The sequence below is a fragment of the Zootermopsis nevadensis genome, unplaced genomic scaffold (assembly GCF_977971745.1).
Source record: "Zootermopsis nevadensis isolate Lab colony 2312 unplaced genomic scaffold, Znev_1.0 Znev_ptg000011l, whole genome shotgun sequence".
NCBI lineage: Eukaryota > Metazoa > Arthropoda > Insecta > Blattodea > Termopsidae > Zootermopsis > Zootermopsis nevadensis.
Genome location: NW_028259143.1, coordinates 16,276,880 through 16,297,251, shown reverse-complemented (window position 1 = coordinate 16,297,251; position 20,372 = coordinate 16,276,880). Strand labels below are relative to the sequence as shown.

Below are 20,372 nucleotides of genomic sequence, written 5' to 3'. Positions count from 1 at the left end.
CCCCCCCTCAAAATTCGCGTGTCTACAAACTATGTGTACGCTACTGTAACTCTCATGCAAGGTGGTATGCCTACATGCAGGGGCGGGCCAGTTTCATGTTAAGTGCTATTTCACACCAACAAGTGAGGTGATTACTATTACGCGATACTCCGTTAATTTATATAACTTTACACACGGAAACGTTCCCAATTATGGTACGTGCCGTATCGAGACATTTCAAATTACACCTTATCATTTCGAGGTGAAGCAAAATCGATAGTTGTGTCACGCTAACATTTCTATCATCAGACATTTTCCGTAAGATTGGTTTTGGGGACTGAGACACACACACGTGCTTGTAAATTATACGCAATCAATTTAAAAAAAAAAAAACGTCTGTGGTGATAATCCACTTATTTACAAAATGTTTTCAATTCTAAATAAACTTATTCCTAACACTGCTAAGGAAAATATCGGGATGGATCAAGTAATGGGTTCTGAGAGAACCAACGAAAGTGGACTTTCTAAATTCTACCTTTCAGTCGCCACTGACCGGAATCAGGTGAACTGGATTCATCTGGCTGTTGATGGAGTTACTAGTAACGGGCTTTTGTGAAAACTGTAATAAAACTTACGATCCTAGATAGGGAATTTATTGGCCAGCTGTGATACTATCATCTCCTCTGCCAATTTATTTATCACAAACCTGTAAATTTTTTAAATACCCGTCAGTTACTGCAATGTTAACAAAGTTTTCAGTAAAGTTTGTACATTGAAACTTGGGGGATATTTGTTTCATATATTGGCAAAACTGTAACATATCTAAAGGGATTCTTAAACTACTTTTATATTGCTCTTATCTGAATAAGATTGTATTAAGCTGTTGAAAAGACGTGGTTTGAAAAATAATCTTCAAAAAAGGTTATAAAAGCGGTTTCTATGTTTTTATTGTCTAGTATTTTGAGGAAAATTTGTGATCGAGGCAACTATGAAATAAGTCCCAAACATTTAATAGGGCGTGGTATAGCTCCTGAGTCATCTTGCTGTGTCATACTTTATTTCAAGGTTGACATTGTTTTAATTTGCACTTTATTGTCTATAATGTAGGTGAGTTAATTTAATTTAATTCAAGATAATCACCGAAAGTCTGCCATAATTATTTTCGCCGCTGTGAGAGTTTGAAATCTCTCTTGACAATAACTGAAAATTAAACTTTTCGTTGAAAGGCGAAGTCGGTAACTGAGATTAAGTGATGTAACGGTCCAACACAAGATTTTACAGCGCAGAACTAAAATTAAATGCATGTCGTTTGAATTATATATACTTAGATAAAGAGAAATTGTAATATACACACATACACGTTTAGGTAAAAATTGAGAAGCGGAAAATACCTGTGCTGAACGGAAATCTGAATAAAAAAGAGATCTTCAGGTGTCTTAGGGATTCCGTTCTAAGTAGGTGTTTCAATATATGAATTGGAAAGAATATGGAAGTCTCAGATTTTGCTTTCTATGATCCGCTGTTCGCAGTATCATGTGTCATTTATTTTATTTTCTTTGTCATTGAAGATTATTATATTACTTCTAGGGTTATAAACTGCATTTACCGATAAGGTTTACAACAAATAAGAATAATAACACAATGTTTTTTGGTCTTCTAGTAGCGAAATAACGTGACTTCCCATTACCCATTCGTCACAAAGACTTGAGTAGCTCTTACATACAGCAGATGACTCCTGTCTGCTTCGAACCCGGGACTTCCTGAACGCAAAAAAAAAACTGTGTATCTCTCAACTGTGACTTTAGTATTTGGAGCGAGAGTAAGTGTGTGTGTGCTGCTTTATGGTCTACCTGAACATTTACGGGGGTTTGCATATGAATTAAAACAGGGAAAATTACAGACAGCTGCCATTGTTTGTAACAAACGAGCAATAACATCGAACAGCCACCCCAGTGCTAAAGTGTGGGGAGACACGACAGAAAACTCCAGGTGTCCAGTGCAAGAACGGCATTACGGAGGTAGTATGACCTCTGAAACGTTGGTTAACATCTACCAGACTACACGGCGCAAAAACCCAGAAGACAGAAATCTTCATACTCTGATGACGGAGGCAGTATGACCTCTGAAACATTGGTTAACATCGACCAGACTACACAGCGCAACAACCCAGAAGACAGAAATCTTCATACTCTGATGACGGAGGCAGTATGACCTCTGAAACGTTTGTTAACATCTACCATACTACACAGCGCAACAACCCAGAAGACAGAAATCTTCATACTCTGATGACGGAGGCAGTATGACCTCTGAAACATTGGTAAACATCGACCAGACTACACAGCGCAACAACCCAGAAGACAGAAATCTTCATACTCTGATGAAGGAGGCAGTATGACCTCTGAAACGTTGGTAAACATCGACCAGACTACACGGCGCAACAACCCAGAAGACAGAAATCTTCATACTCTGATGACGGAGGCAGTATGACCTCTGAAACGTCAGTAAACATCTACCAGACTACACAGCGCAACAACCCAGAAGACGGAAATCTTCATACTCTGATGACGGAGGCAGTATGACCTCTGAAACGTTGGTAAACATCGACCAGACTACACGGCGCAACAACCCAGAAGACAGAAATCTTCATACTCTGATGACGGAGGCAGTATGACCTCTGAAACGTCAGTAAACATCTACCAGACTACACAGCGCAACAACCCAGAAGACAGAAATCTTCATCATTCGAGAAATTCATGTGTTTTTACTACCGAGTTAAAAGTCGAATAGGAACCTGTTTTGTAACCAACAGCTGGAACATAATTTTCAGAGTACAAATACACACGTTAAGTTACGATGTCGGAAATTGTGTGCAGGGCCTACAAGTGTTCAGCGCTTTCCGTACTAATTGATGTTTTCTCTTCTCGCCCTTATGTCAACTGAACCGTGACTTAGATGAATTTAGTAATCGACCAAAAAAGGAACCTTTGCTTACGTACGTTAATTATGCCAGATATCTGTCAGCAATTTGCGTGACACACAGCTGCCATTAAGGCGATGAACGCAAATTAAATGATGACGTCAAAGTAGTTTAACTACGCTTCTCGTCATGTTAATTACAAACTTAGGCTATTGTGTGAACTTTGTTATGTTTGTTTCATGTTTGTATTTATTGTTTAGAGCTCGGTTTTAGCCGAGCATAAATTTCGTCCTGTGATCCAATGGTAATCCTCAACCTAGAATGACATAGAAATTCAGAAAACTTCCCTTTCCCAGATCTGGTGTTAATAATAGATTATTCCCCTCATGGGAGCCAATGAGCCAGTTGTTATGACATTTATGAAGAATGTACGTGGAGTCCACTGACATAAATCTATAAATATATATTATTTAAATCTTGTCCGTCTAATCACAATAAAGTCTTATTAAATATTATAATATTACAATAATTAAAATTTAAAATATTCAAAATATTAAATGATGTTCTTTATCGAAATATTCGATTTACATTAGACAATCATTTTTCACGACATGTAATTGAAATTGTATTTCAGAAATTATATTTAAGTTATTATTGATTTGAATCTTTATATAATTATATACACCTGAAGATGGTTCTTTTAGGAACTGAAACATGTCGTGAAACATGAAAAATGATGGTCTAATGTAAATCGAATATTTCGATAAAGAACATCATTTAATATTTTAAATATTTTAAATGTTAATTATTGTAATATTTTAATATTTAATAAGACTTTATTGTGATTAGACGGACAAGATTTAAATAATATATATTTATTATATCACAATATGACGCAACTTTACTATCTCATAAATCTATAAATAAGTTAACTCACGGGAACTTCTAAAGCCACTGACCACTGTATGAAACGTAATTCTAACCTCTACAGGAGCATGAAACCATCGTAGTTTATGCATGAATTGTAATTCTGCGATATTAAATCGTAAGAATCAAAGAGGAGACTCTGATAAATTATCTAGGAGATAGTTATGATAATTATATAAAATCATAAAATTTAGGAGGATACTAAGTAAGGTATGAGTTTTTTCGAGGCTGTGATTACGAAAATTGGAACAATATTAATTAAAAGATCGCAGAGCTTAGGGTAAGTTAACACAGCGTCAGAAGACCCGAAGGTTTGGCACTGTTCATTTACAATTCCGCCAATGCTCAGGGTCTTGACTTCGTTACATCTATCTTACATCGTAACAAACTAACCTAACCTAAGACCCACGTCGTCCGAGAGGACGTTTTTCAAGAGATTTTGTACGAAAATTGTGCATGATTTTGTGACACAATTTACCTTTCATGGCCTCATATATTTCACTATTGTAGTTGTTCCAAATTAAATTTTTAAAATGATTATTTATTAATCATATTTACCATAGTAGGGACCCTGTAGGATTTGAGGTTTTTACAGCGGTGAATCGCCCTGATGATGGAGGCAGTATGACCTCTGAAAATTTGATGGAAATCTACCAGTCTACACGGCGCAATAACCCAGAAGACAGAAATCTTCAAACCCTAAATTACTTATAGTTCTATGCTTAATTAAATTAAGTGTTGTTTGTTAAAACGTGATTTCACACACACACAAAACCCTAATCAAATTATTAATTGAGGTATAAATTAATAATCATGTCGTGTTGACGGTATTTATAATCAGTTTGAGTCATGATGGCCGATGTTCCAACCGTGATTCGAAGTGGAGAACTCTGAAAAGTAACATATATATTTATTATTCAAGTCATATAAACAAACTTTTAAATTATTGATGTTAAAATTTAAAATTTAAAATTGATATTCTGCGCCATTCATTGTAACATCGAGATAACGATGAATGGCGCAGAATATCAAATTTAAATTTTAAATTTTAACATCAAAATTTGAAAGTTTGTGTATATGACTTGAATAATAAATATATATGTGAATTTTAAACACAAACATGACGCATCAAAACTATAAATCTGAAAAGTAAGCCAGTAGGCTTATCGCTTCAGCCAAATCTCACGGTCTCAATATAATTATCAAAAAATATTCGAATAATCAATCATCAAACACGTCACGACAGGTTCTCGTTTATAAACCTTTAATGAAAAATCATCTCAATTGACACAGTTTTCAAAAGTGTGACGACACATGACACCAACCGATCAACCATAAAAGTTCATTACGACAAAACAAACCAGGGAACTGTTAATCAAGAGAACTTCGAACTGGACACGATTAATTAATCCAGGTCTCATATCAGCTCATCACAATATGCGGTGATGTTGGTGGTGATTTAATTTCCGGAGCGGGAATTGACTTTGCTTAAGAATTATTTTAGCTGTTCTGTTAGCAGTAGATAAGAGCACAAAACACATGAATTCTCCATAGTAACGAAGCTTCGTTATAGCTGTTCAATCCAGCTATATCAGCGCTGGCTTAAACCTGTCAGGATTATCTTAAGGCATTTGGAATCAGATTGCAGTTGTAATCCTACGGTAAACAAAATTGTCTCATGTGATGATTTCATATTTCTCGTTGGTGTGTGTGTGTTCGTGCAATCCAAAGCCAGGTCACGTGACTCTCTGGGGCACAGCAAGGAACTGACTTTTATTCCGCACAAGTTTTTAAAACCATCTAATATTTACACAACTCGCAGACTGACTTTCGATTAAACAAAATTAAAACGGACAAAATTCTCATAAAATATATTCCTAGGTTAAAAATTACAGTCATTATTGATAATTCGACAGTTTTAATGATTAAAATGATTAAAATCCCTTTGATTTAGGCTAAATTTGAAAACTAATTCATTCAAAATAATCTTTAATATACTCGTTCTATGGGCTATTTCTTAATTATGCTAAAATCTGTGTGCTTTAACCTCAAATAACTTTGCGTTTTGAGCACAAAATAAATTTATGAATTTTATATGATTCTAAGGTATAACAGTGATAATTTACCTAAACACCATACACCCATAGATTATGAGATTTATGTAATGGAGACACGTTTTATTTTCATTGAGGCAGGGACTGAATTTTTAAGTATTATTTATAAGAGATGCGGCTTTAAAAGGGGATATATTTTAATTAGTATCTCTGTATAAATGAAAACTTCCCAAGGAAAACAGAAGAAAGTAATTTCTACCCAGAACGTCTTTTTAATATTGTATTTGGGGGTCAGGTAAAATAATATTTTACTTATAAATGCTATATGAAAATCCGAATAACAGTTGTTTTAATGATTAATATAATTGATTTTATCGCCAGTGTGGCCAACATTTAGGCATATATACTTCCTGGTGTCAGTAAAATATCCCTCGACATGAGCATACCCAATAATAATTTATTCTTCTATGTACTGACAAATGTATAAAGGAAAAACGTGTACATTGGTTCTTGATTTGCCTGGTCAACCTAATGACCTGTCTGTCTGTCAGCATAGATGATGAACGCGTTGCTTGTTGTGAATATCTTATAGCAGATAAAGATTTTCGGTCTTGATTTAAAACTGAGGAAGATATTGACATACGCTGTGGCTACTTTAATATACTGACCTAAAAATCGAATAAAATATATTAGATTATTTCCCATCAGACATAGAATTTAATATAATCATAAAGCTCCTACGCGCTGCTCAGATTATTCTTATGGTATAAATATTATGTGCTAACTAATGGTTGGTTAACCATTCTTACCTTCCGGCCTTCGTAATAATCATCTCCGTACCCAGAGAGTGAAACTTCCTCCAAAGATCCCTGGAACAAAGTTCCACCTTCAAATTCTGCTTCAGTCTCAGCTGTGGGTCTCCTTCATTTCGGGGATTTATTTTCTTTCCTGAAGTGTCCTCGTCTTCCGATGCATTATTTGTTGATGTCCGAGACAGATGAGGGTCACCGAGGTCCACTTCGTTTCGCTTCTCCTGGGAATCTGCAATAGTAACAACGCCATTACTAAGTTCTGTACGTCTAAATCACTGAGATGGGAAATTTATAATTGATAAGGATTTGGACTAATTTGTTTTAGAAATTAAAATATATAATAATTAAAATATATAATATAATTCAGGTCTATACACAAACTTTATTTACAGATGTTAAAATTTAAAATTTGCGCTATTCATCGTTACTACTAATAGCACAAATTTTAAATTTTAATATCTGTAAATAAAGTTTGTGTATAGACCTGAATTATATTATATATTTTAATTATAAAACACAAACATGACGCATTTAAACTTTAAACTTGTTTTAGAAAACATCGTTTTCTGATATAAGTCCACAAATGACCTACCCTACAGTGAATGAAACAAATAACCCTTCTACATTTCGAAGTGCTCAGTAGCAAATACAAAAATCTTCAAATGTTTCGTAACATTCTTTATCATATATCTGGTCCTTTCATTAATTAAACCAAACGTCGTGGCTCTGAGTAATTAACAATTTTGCTTCGTATTCGGAAGATTCCGGGTTAAAATCTCGGCCCGGAGACCAGGTATCGTGACTGTTTTAGTGGTTTTCCTTAGTCCCTCCAACCAAATTAAGGTTTAGTACATTAAATTAGGCCACGACCGCTTCATTCCGTAACTTTTCACATTCGTTATTCTTTCGACGCTAAAGAACCTGAGCTACTGATAAGGCGTCGTTAAATAAACTATAAAAAATACATTTATTAAATATATTTTTTACCAGATTCATGAAGTTGCTAGGTTACTATTTGAGTACAGACTATAAATCATTTTCCTTGGTCTATGCAAATTTGCAGAAATATTAAACCATTCAATTTAGTATCTTTTTGGTATTAATTATGAACTAATTATCATGGAATACGATAGTGATAAAGAATATGAGACAGATGTTTGATGTAATGTGAAAAGAGCCGAAAACATCCAGCCTCGCACAATCACGGCGAACAAATACAATTTATTTGTTTATCTGCTGATAAGCGGAAATCTTCCTTTCAAACTTCCGACACTGTAACAACATGACAGTTCAACATCTTTTACGTTCCGATATTTTGTATGAATTACTTGTGTATCTGAAGATGTTCTCATGCCAAGTTTTTGATGATGAACTGAACATATGCCAATTATAACAGTGGTTTAGATAAAGGAACAGATACATCATAGTGTCTTGAAAAACTTAAATATCAGCATTGAAGAAATCGCATTTAAAATGAGAATTATAAAATAAAAATTTTTAGAAGCCAACGCAAATATTTTATTCTGATGGAAACATGAAACTTGTAGAATGTTTTTAACAAATACATTAAAAAGCAGGGCTATTACGTAGATAAATAAGATACCTGTCGCTACTGTATGTTTATTTAATAGAATATTATAATTGAAAAAAAAAATTTAAATTTTTACAAATTTTTTATACGGAACTAACTTATTTATCTCGACCTGCAGACACGCCTAAGGCACACAATGTATCATCTTCAGTTATCCCATCATAAAGACAAATAATATAGTTCCTTTATTGTCCATAGTCTCCACATAATTTACAACCACTTCTTCAAAATGATTCATGGGTGTCGTCCGGAGAGCTTAATAACAGTCGATTACTTGCATGGATAAAAGAGATTTGTTGACATTATTAGGTCTAATTACAACTGCCTTCTTCAATTTTATTATTGACAGAGATGCAACTTACAACGCTTATTTCTACGACATAATCAGAACGAAATGTTAACAACGCCCTATGATCAGTTAATACGATTTCTTGTTCCCAGGAGATTTTAAAAATAAATTTCCTGGGTACTGATTCCTTTGTTTCCTCAGTAAATTTTGAGGCTTGGTCGAATTTTCTTAAATATTTGTACGAGATAACCTACATTTTTAAAAACTATTGTACATTTTTGTGCATTGCGTTTATTGATTTTTAATTTTCAGTCTTCATCTTGATTTGGAGTATGCATTTTGATTTTCATTATCAGGTTGTATTGTGATGTATCGGACGTCTGATATCCACAGACGATAAACTGCAACTGTATGAATTAATAAGCCTGAAGATGATGTGGTAAACATCGAAACATGTCGTCGAAATCAAAAGCGCTGTGATAGATGTAATATTATACGACACAGAAAAGCTCCATAAAATATAACATAATGCAATTTATATTGTAAATGTTATAAAAAAATTTAAACAACATTATTTTAAAACAAGTTTTGTGTATAGACTGGAAAAATAAATATATGTATTGATATAACACAAACATGACGCAATTAAAATATAATAATAAAAAAAAATAATAAACAATATTCGTGAATTGTGAATATGGAAAATTTTTTAAAGACTCTGCAGTCCTGGAATTTGCTCCAGATTCCTCAAGGGTACCAACAAAAACTTCGTACATACATTCGGTGTTTTTGGTTTGTGATACTATAGATATGTAGGTAGTTACCAACGTTTAGGAGGATCATATCGCCTCTATTTGCAGGGTAGAAGTAATGGATGGGATGCGTTCTGTGAAACTACAGTGCATCACAAGCCAAAAGTTCACAATCAGTGTCTTCAACAGAGTTATGACTATACATATCTCAAATAAATTAAAAATAATTTAGATAATATCACGATATCAAAAATATTAATAGGCCCACATACAAAGAATTTGAAGAGCAGTTCATTGACAACCCTTTATATTTACATTTTAAACCAATTTCAGCACCTGCAGAGCCTTAATATAAAAGCAGGTCCATTTTGTACGGTAGCTCGAGTAATATTTTTTGAATTAGTTACCCACGGAAAAATTATTCATGCCGTAGGGTTACGTGCGTAGCGGCCAGGAATTGGCATATTGAAACACATCTCAGAATATTAACTCATGAATTTAAATACGCATTGAAATGCTATATATTCTTAAGTCCTGTGTAACTTCTCTGCTGATAATTATACATTTTTGTTAAATGACACGGATTATTTATTGGATAATTTAACAACATTCTATCAACTGCGTGTGCTATACATTTACGATTTGCTAACCCATGACCTGGTGAGCTTTTGGTTAGGCCTATTTTGGTTTAAACTTAAAAATAATAAGATTTCGTTGGATATGTAGGCCTATTATAAGATAGAAGAATTACTAAATACATTTTATTGACTTACGTCTATAGACTAAATCTCGAAGCCATATGACTTAAGTCATTTAAAACAACATAACAGAATAATCAACTGTTAAATTATGCAAATATTCAGATTCGTGTTTATAGTAGATCTAGAGACTGAGTATGCGTGTGTTATAAATTGGAACCTAATGACTTGAGGTAATCAAAATCAATCAAATTCGTCTTTAAGTGAAGGAAGTGATGAATGACATTTTAATGAAGCTATGTTAAAATGTAATCAGGAAGGGAACAATACAGACAGATCTGAAAGCTGAGAGGGAACAGTTAAGGAGTTAACGTTCTTGAAACAATGATAAAGATTGTGAACAAAACACAGATTATGAGTGGAAAACTATAATTGTCAACGAAGAAACGGCTTACAAGAGAATAACAGATGATGCAGAATTAATTAATATCGAAAATTTCCCGTAATAAAACTAGATGTAAATGATAAAACAAAATTTAGGAATTTATAACTGAAATTGGGGTGAAAGGAGTAGATCAATTATGATAAGAATGAGTATTTAGGTTTATGATAAGTAAATTACGCCAATGAAGACAGTTGTGTTAGTGCTATTGGTCGCAAAAATCCTGGGTTAATCGGACACATTCTCTGAACTGAGATCTCAAATAAATAAATAGACCCAATGAACGATCATATACAGAGATATACTTCAAATCACTTCTTAGATTATATTTGTGAAATTAACTGGGGATACGTTATCATTTACCAATATTTCATCTATACCCAACAACTTAAAATAGACAGAATAATTTCAAACTATGTTACCGAATTTAAAACACAATCATAGATAAACTTGTAAATATAAGTTGAACATAGAGCAAATGCAGTCAAACCTCGATACAGCACCAATTAAACCCTCAATTTGAATTTACCTATGAAATTTCGAAGGGGATACCCCGGTAAAGCGCCAACTTGCCAATATCTGTATCAGATATTCGTACCGTTAAGCATTATAATCAAATCCGATATAGCGCCACGTCTTTCTATGTAGACAACACCTTGGAATGTTTAGTTGTAAAAATATGCCAACAACGTTTACGTAAACAAATATAACCGATTCAGGCTTATAGATTCTTTGGGGGGAGGGGATTTTTGATTTACTCACTCGGGGTAAGCTGTGCAAATGAAGAACTCCAGAAGTAGACAGGAAGTGAACGATCGGATATTACTTACTTCCTTTTAGACAGACACACCAAGATGGATCATGAGAGGTCACGTGATTTTGGGTGTTGTTGACAGTGAGACGTAGGAACTTGCTAGGAAGAAGTTCTTTCTTACCCGTATCTTCTGTTCGTTGACGTTTCAGTCCAATCAGAGCTTCAACTGAAAAAGCTCTTGCACGAACGCTTAAGTCACACATTTCTCTTTTCAGCGTCATAATAGAACTGGAGTCCTACACCATCAGGATTTCATATCACATCACATTAAAAGTTATGTTTATTCTTGATCAATAAAGACTTATTCTTATTTTGTAGACAAAGAAACAGCCTATTAACTTTAATAGGCTGTCTTCGGTAACACTACCATGAAATTAGCATAATTATTTTGCGATTAGTATATTTTAATATGTTCTAGTGGTACTTTTATTTATTTTGTTACGATAAAGCTATTTTTTTCTCAGGAAATACAACAAAACCAGAATCAAAATACATTCCATGATACTCATTTCATGATTATTTGAACTGTGTTCAAAATTTATGCCCAGTAATAAAGAATTTTAAGGCATTAAGTATCTCCTCGTGGTTACAACACTTAAAATACAACAGTAGAAACACAAGAACACTAACTCAACATTCACCTTGCAAACACAACACAGAACACAATCACACCTGTCTTTGTCAGAAAACAAAAGACTGCCATAGCCCGGACGTGTGTAAAACATTTGAATGTTTATCACCAAATTTGCATCAAATACGAGGTCGGATTCCCATTGGCTTGTCTCCCCCTCCAATAACATCTTACTTCCACCCCTAAAAGTAATTTCCATTGGTCAGAAACTTAATTTATCACTTAGAAGTAGGAGTGGTTTCAAGCCTAATAGAGTCTTCTTAACTAATGTTCACGTGAACTACAGAGTGAGTGCAACAGTGTTCTAACCAACAAAGCGCTTAGCCTTCCAGCGAGACAGCAATGAAGTTCGCTTTTATCAGGTGATGGATCTCTGATTAATTTTCTTAGTGTAGTCTTAAAATTTTGGAAAATATTTTGAAGAAAGGACTATCAAAATATCACTGAGTCTATTCGACAAAGCAAATGCAGTAATTTGTAATAATTCTTAAATTTATCTTCTATAGTTGATTAATTCTCACGGTTTAGACCTTTTGGTATTTTCAAATTCAAAAATACCTCTCAAATTACGAGTCAGATTAAAATATTTTGCAGGATTCCTTGGGCGTCTATTAAATTTATTTGGGGGCAAAACAATTTCTGCTGAGGTTAAAAGAGGTTAAGTGAGATCTGATATTCTCACCGAGGTAAAAATATCGATGTCAATGTTCTCGGTTGAAAAGCTGTTCACTTAAACCTCTGAAGATGGAAGCAGTATGTTCCTCCGTAACGCTGAAATCTACCCACAGATTCACACGACGTTATAACCCTGAAGACCAACATCGGCGAAATTAGATGTGTGTGACTGAACAAAATCATGACACGACAAGATTTTATATTCAGTACTCAGCATATGATATAGTAGCCAAGAATAAGTCTTGTGTCTTTATACGTTTATTAGTAGACGTGAGTAGTAAATTAATCCTTCAAACATGCTTTATTACACTTTAAAAGTTTGTCAAATGAACGCAAAATTACTTTTACAAGTCTAAATATGGATCTCAATGCTAACAAAACGCATAAAACTGTTTTTAGCCTAAAATATTAATATTGCGCCCTGAAGATGGAAGTAGAACGACCGTCCGAAACGTTTGTAAACGACTACAAGGTTATACGAAGTCGTAACTCAGAAGCCACAAACCAAATATTAAAAATTTCATGAATCGTAAGTTATTTTCACAAAAATTGGATTAAACGTGGCCATTATGATATTTTACTCAGTTTCGTAGGCGTACAAATTTTCACGGACGTCGGGAAATTAGTGTTTATAAAGTTGGTGTACAAACGAAGCTCCTTGATACGTTTAAAAAAATAGCAGGTGGCGAAATTTTATGAAGTTCGGTCACACGCCTTGGTTTCTTTATATTTAATTCTTTAATATAATTTGACTGTTCAAACGTGGCTTATTCGATAACGCATATAAAGGCAGCCAGCATTACATTACATGACTTAAATTGTTGAATTACACTTTTCGACTTAGTTCATTATCTATCTAAATTATAAAATTACACCATCAAAATCTGGATTCTACAAAGACTACACATCACTCCCCACCAGATGACAGCCATCTTCTAGACCAGTGGTTTTCAACCTGGGGTACGCGTACCCCCGGGGGTACGCGAATACATCTTAAGGTGTACGTGAAATTAAAAAATATATATATTATTTTATGATAAACACTGAATAATCAGTAATGTAATTTATTTAATTTATTTTAGATGTAGATTATATACTATGTATAACTTGAATTATACACCAACAACTTTGGGGGTACGAAGTTGAAGAGAAATTATATCTGGGGGTACGCGAAGACATCTTAGGGGGTACGTGAAATTTAAAAAAAAATATTATTTTATGATAAACACTGAATAATCAGTAAAGTAATTTGTTTAATTGATTTTAGATGTAGAATATATACTATGTATAACTTGAATTATACGCCAACAACTTTGGGGGTACAAAGTTGAAGAGAAATTATATATGGGGGGGGTTTATTTTACCCCCGGGGGTACGCGAAGACATCTTAGGGGGTACGTGAAATTTTTTTAAAAAATATTATTTTATGATAAACACTGAATAATCAGTAATGTAATTTATTTAATTTATTTTAAATGTAGATTATATACTATGTATAACTTGAATTATACACCAACAACTTTGGGGGTACAAAGTTGAAGATAAATTATATATGGGGGGGTTTATTTTACCCCCGGGGGTACGCGAAGACATCTTAGGGGGTACGTGAAATTTTTTTAAAAAATATTATTTTATGATAAACACTGAATAATCAGTAATGTAATTTATTTAATTTATTTTAAATGTAGATTATATACTATGTATAACTTGAATTATACACCAACAACTTTGGGGGTACAAAGTTGAAGAGAAATTATATATGGGGGGGGGTTATTTTACCCCCGGGGGTACGCGAAGACATCTTAGGGGGTACGTGAAATTTTTTAAAAAAATATTATTTTATGATAAACACTGAATAATCAGTAATGTAATTTATTTAATTTATTTTAAATGTAGATTATATACTATGTATAACTTGAATTATACACCAACAACTTTGGGGGTACAAAGTTGAAGAGAAATTATATATGGGGGGGGTTTATTTTACCCCCGGGGGTACGCGAAGACATCTTAGGGGGTACGTGAAATTTTTTTAAAAAATATTATTTTATGATAAACACTGAATAATCAGTAATGTAATTTATTTAATTTATTTTAAATGTAGATTATATACTATGTATAACTTGAATTATACACCAACAACTTTGGGGGTACAAAGCTGAAGAGAAATTTTATCTGGGGGTACGCGAACAAAAAAGGTTGAATGCCACTTTTCTAGACAATTGATCCATTTTACCAAAAGAAAGTATTTGCACCTTGTGATCAACGAAACATTTTTGTTTCAGTAGGCCTATTGCTGTCTGCATTGAATTCGAAAGAATCCAAAATCCTGTGTGATAAAATCTTCCTTAAAACACGTAATATCAAGTTTTACAATTCACTACAAACTTGTGACAATGGACAATGGTGGATTAACTATCGGAAGTTGTTTCAAATTAATCATCTGACATTTGATATAAATGACGTTCCGGTAGTCGGTTATGATCCCGACTTCACGATAATGCTTGCCGTTATACTGACACATTTTTAGTATTAGTGACAAAGGTTGGAATCGAATCCCAGATTTTTCACATGTTTTGCTAGTAAATTTCCTCCGTGGCATCCCAACAATTACTCCATTCACACACAGAAGAAGGCAATGGCAAACCACTTCTGGATCATCTGCCAAGAACGTATATGAACAGGTCCCAGTCCGAGAAAAGGATGGAAGGATCCTGTTCATATGGACCTGTCGTCAGACAGAACACTAAATAATAATAATAAGATGAGGTGGTCTAGCGGTTAGAACGCTGGCCTTGTAATCCTGGGGTCTCGGGTTAGATTCCCGGCGGTGCCCGAATTTATAATTTGTGTTGGGCAAGGCCGTGGTCTAGGCAACTCGGAGTTTTCCTCCGTGGCATCACAACAATTACTCCATTCACACACAGAAGAAGGCAATGGCAAACCACTTCTGGATCATCTGCCAAGAACGTACATGAACAGGTCCCAGTCCGAGAAAAGGATGGAAGGATCCTGTTCATATGGACCTGTCGTCAGACAGAACACTAAATAAAATACAGAAATTATGCATGAAAATGTCGCTGAACAAGAATTTGAGGAATGGACCAATTACTAGGCTTTTGGAACTGTTGATATAAATATTTCCCATTTTCAATACACTGCGCTGTAAGTCACTTTTGCAGTTAATATTCTACAGGAGGAAGCTATTATAGTTGAAATGTTTAAGGTGTGTAATAAACTTCACTGAAGCGTGCACATTGGATGCAATGGTGAGAAAACAACACACAATTTATATGCCATTGTTTTGAAATAACGAAATTTATTTTTGTTTTACAAGCGTACATAATTTTTAAAATAAGATGATTAATAACACACATGTTATTACCGGAAATAAAACACGACTTAAGCAACAAGTTGTAATTATTTCTTTCGATAACGATTTGGCAGCTGTGATGATAGGCGATATTCTAAAAATCTTATGTTTTTGATGGAATTATGGGTCGATGTGGATTGTCTGTAGAGAAATGTAAACGATAATGTCTCATATCTGACATAAAGTGTTGGATCAGAAGAGAAAAATTGCGTTTTGAGGAACGTCGTAATATTTAGGTTGCTTCTTACAAAATATTATTTGGCCTAAGGAGATCAAATCAATGACTGTTTTGGGTGTTAAATGACGCACGATATGGCTGAAGGTAATACAAAATTTTAGTCAAAAATCTGTAGAAAGAGACTACTTAGGGGATCTGGTCGTAGATAGAAGGATAAGATAATATTAAAAAGAATTTTAAAGAAACGAGGTTCATTAGACAGACTTGTTTCGAAAATTCAGTATAGAAAAATAATTTTCCGTTAATTTAGTCATGTAGCCAGACGATGAAATTTATGGGTGCCGTTTAAAATTTTGTGATTTTATATTTTAACGTAAGAAAATGAAAATGGCAGAGGAAATGTGAGTTTTCGCAGAAAACTGCAATTTAGATTACATTTATGTGGAGTTTAAAGAAAAGGCAGTTTGTGTGATGTGCAAAGAGATATTTTCAGTGATACCAAATTATGATGATTTTTCAAGGACATTTTTTGGAGTGATAAATTACAATATTGAAAATTCAGCTCATGGGTTAGCAGTCACTTTTGATCAAGCAAACCGCGTGAGTAGAAAATATTCTAATGTGAATTTTGCGCGGAACAAATTTCAAGAGCCTGAAACCCATTTGTCGATGGAGAATTTATAAAGTGATGCTTTCAGAGGCCTTTTGACATTACGTGACCAGCTCATGAGTAAGCTGTCCCACAAGTTATTTTATCTGAATGTCCAACAGAGACCCCAATGTGGTTATCGGAAAATATTTTCAATACCCCGAAGTCTAACTCAATTGCTATAAAAATCGATATCATAATTATAGTGACCTCCGCTATGTTTTTACCTCCTTACCAACTGCACGGTGTTAAATCCCTCTTGTGAGTAAAAATTTCCCATTTAGAGGTTTTCTCGAGAGTTGCCTTCCATTTTCCGGGCGCTTCAAGGTCGTGGGGGCTGTCGGTCAGAAACCATCGTTGGAGTATTCCGTTTTTAATGGCCTTCGTGTCATTGCTTAGTGTAAGATACTTTGTTCAAGCTGCTTATGCTGGTGTTGACCATTGGTGATACGTGTCACCGCACGCGAGCGATTGAAGGATCCTGAAGAAATATTCTTCTAGTCCAACCACACAGAATCCAGCTAAGTCGAACCAAATTAAGCCAGTCCACAACCTCGCAAAATATTTTAAGATCTTTTTAATATTATCCTGTCATCTACACGAGGTCTTCGAAGTGATCATTTTCTCTTCAGGATTACTGTTGTAAAATATGATTGTATTTATCATTCCAATCTGTGTAACGTCCGTCAATTTCAACCTCCTTCATCGGATTATCGTAAAAGGAATTCGGATAAATTATAAAGCAAGAAGATTTTTGTAGCCCCCCTGCTACAATCTCTTCATCCCTTCTAGGTCCAAATATTCTCAGAGACCCTCGACTTAAGTGCATTCTTTTTCATCGAGAGACCATAAGCAAATTTATAGTTTTATAAACTTCGTTACCTTAGAAGTTAGTGGAGTTTGTAAGTGTTTTACAAACTAATTAGGCCTATTAACCATTTTATCTGCCATAGACCTAACAGAAACGTTTAACAACACGAGTTTTAAAAGACTAAACGTATTATTGAACAAAATGTAAATCTTTGTAACTGGACACAAATTAGACAGGCACAGTTTGTGAATATTTTAATATGTCTATACGTTATGGGTCGTATGATAAAAATAACATTTTCTTACTTACAACTAATTTGCTATGCATTATTATCCACCTTGTAAAATTATAATGTGACTGAAAAACAAATTAAAACTCTGTTATGAAGTCTTGTCACGGCAAGGAACGATTTCATTTTGTTAACTGTTTCAGAAAAGGAATTGAATTTGTTTACAAGTTTGAGTTTTTCGAATTAAAAATGGTTTAACTTAAAGACAATATCATTTACGCCAATGTCTTTAAAGTCACGTTTCTAATGCTCCAAGACGCGTCTGTAAATTTTAATTATTTTGAAATATATCGTATAAATTTTCGATAGTTCTCTCTGAATATCTATTATTATGTATTTTTCCCCTCTTGGTGAAGTTAGAGCCACGAAGACCATTGTTTTCTTCGTAGAGTCTATGATAAAAGGTACACATTTTCCAGACCTCATCCTCTCAGATTTGATAATTTTAATAGCAGTTCATTTACTAATGATTGCAAATCATAATTAGTTAACACAAATATATATTTGGTTCAGTTATGTAGATTCAAAAATATATTGTTGCGCCTACGATGAAAATTTTAATCTATTTATAGTTTTAACTGATTTGTGGGTTAAAAATGTCAATTCTAAGGAATTTTATAAGTAAATTAAACTAAATGTTTGTGAATGGATTAACAACAGACGAACTGAATCTCTTATCTTCCACATTTCAATGTAGGGACAATTATTTAATTTTTCTTAAAATCGCTCAAATAGTTTAGTACATATTTTAACAATTTATTACTAAACTGTAGGACTGTTTTTAAAAAAATATTTTTGATATTCCTAACATACCTTATAATATAATATGTATTAAAGAAATAATTTTATATTTAAATAAATATATTTATTTAATTTCAATATGTAATCAGTGGACATGCTGAGAATATTTAAATTTTTAAATTAATTACTTATAACCATTTAGTTGAATTTCAAATTAACGTGTTTCAGACGCCTATGTAACTGAGTGTCCAAAAATGTTTGTCGGAATCTTACAAATTAAATTTTGAAAATGTGTTTTAATAGATAATTTACCACAATGTGATCAGAATTTTACTAATTGCAGCACGTTATAACCAAGCCATAGATACATTGTAGCTCACAGCTCCTAACAATTTGCACAGAAGGTTAATGTAGAACTGCTTCCTGTAACTCCTTTCCTCAATAACCTACAAAATTACTTCTACGAGCTCAAAAGAATTCTTTATAGGCAGTTGAACAATTACCTTGTGTTCCCCCTAACCTATTACAGATGTCGATCAGTTAAAATGAATTCGCTCGTCTACCCCTAGACATTAACTCTTCTTTGTACAAAAATTACAGCTTATATTCGATTACTGGTTAAGGAAATTATCGACGTAGTAACAATCGATATTTATAAAAATCAAGTAAATGTGATATCTTGATATCGTGAGGCTCTGTAATCATTTACAGAGAATTCATAGTAAATGCAATAAACGAACTATCAGCAAACAGATATTTGAGTATATACTACTGATTCTATGGAGAAAATTTCTTGTCTTTAAAATACTCGAGTCAGTGACGGTTGATTAGTGTCTGGAAAAATCCGCCACTGGACTCAATCCTCAGTATGATACATCCATTCGACGTCCTCACAAATTTTTTATTTAAATAGTGATTTGTGTCAGATCATGTTAACGTCACCATTCTGGGGGATCCTCGTGGATTATCTGTCTTTTGACAGTAATATAAATCTTAGATTTGCCGGTTTCATTAGCCTTCTAAACATATAAAGTGAATTATTTCTGTGACAGGCCTAGATATAATATTAAAAACCTACTATGAACAGTGGGCTAAATCCCTGTTTATTATATCTCATCTTACTCAAAGAATTTATTCGTAATCCACGAATTTTATTAAGTTATTTTGTGTTTAACAATGCCGGTACTTAAATTAAGCTGAATTATTTATTAAGGGCCTTTAACGAATTATTTGAAATCATAAACAAATATCATAACCAAAAACAATCGATAATTCGACTAGAAACTATTTCGGAGATTCTCGACTGTTCTGCCATAAAATATATAAAAACTGTGTCCCATTTTCCAATTGCAAAGACTGTAATGAACCTTTTAAGGACGTGGGACTATTTGTATCCGAAACAACAGCTCGTTTGTCAAAGTTTAATAGAGACATTATCATACCAATTATCAAAATGGAGCTTCGAGACAATGGAACTGATTGTTATCTAAAATCTCTTCCGCACCTACACGCCATAATAGCTAGCCAGCCGACCCATAAACTCGCATCTAGGCTTTATACTCACTGCCCCCTTATAAGTTTAAAGGCCAACACACTGATAAGAGCCAATTTAGAAATATATAAATTTATTACTCATATACGCTAAATTCAAAATTTCGCGGTTGTTGACTTACTCATTACTCAAAGTTAAATTTAAGTCAGAGTGTAGAAATGTCTAATGTTATCTTAAAGGCCTGTAGCGAATCGTACA

The 20,372-nt window shown here is 33.6% G+C and overlaps 1 protein-coding gene across 2 annotated transcripts in view; it reads right to left on the bottom strand.

The window, feature by feature from the left end:
- The window catches only part of LOC110831387 (uncharacterized), a 37,111-nt gene that overhangs the window by 15,401 nt on the left and 1,338 nt on the right, over positions 1-20,372 (bottom strand). For both annotated transcript variants that reach the window (XM_087347457.1, XM_087347458.1), the window contains exon 2: positions 6,687-6,918. In XM_087347457.1, coding sequence (XP_087203583.1) covers positions 6,687-6,709 — 23 coding nt within the window. In that variant the 5' untranslated portion in view covers positions 6,710-6,918. The remainder of the gene's footprint in view (positions 1-6,686; positions 6,919-20,372) is intronic.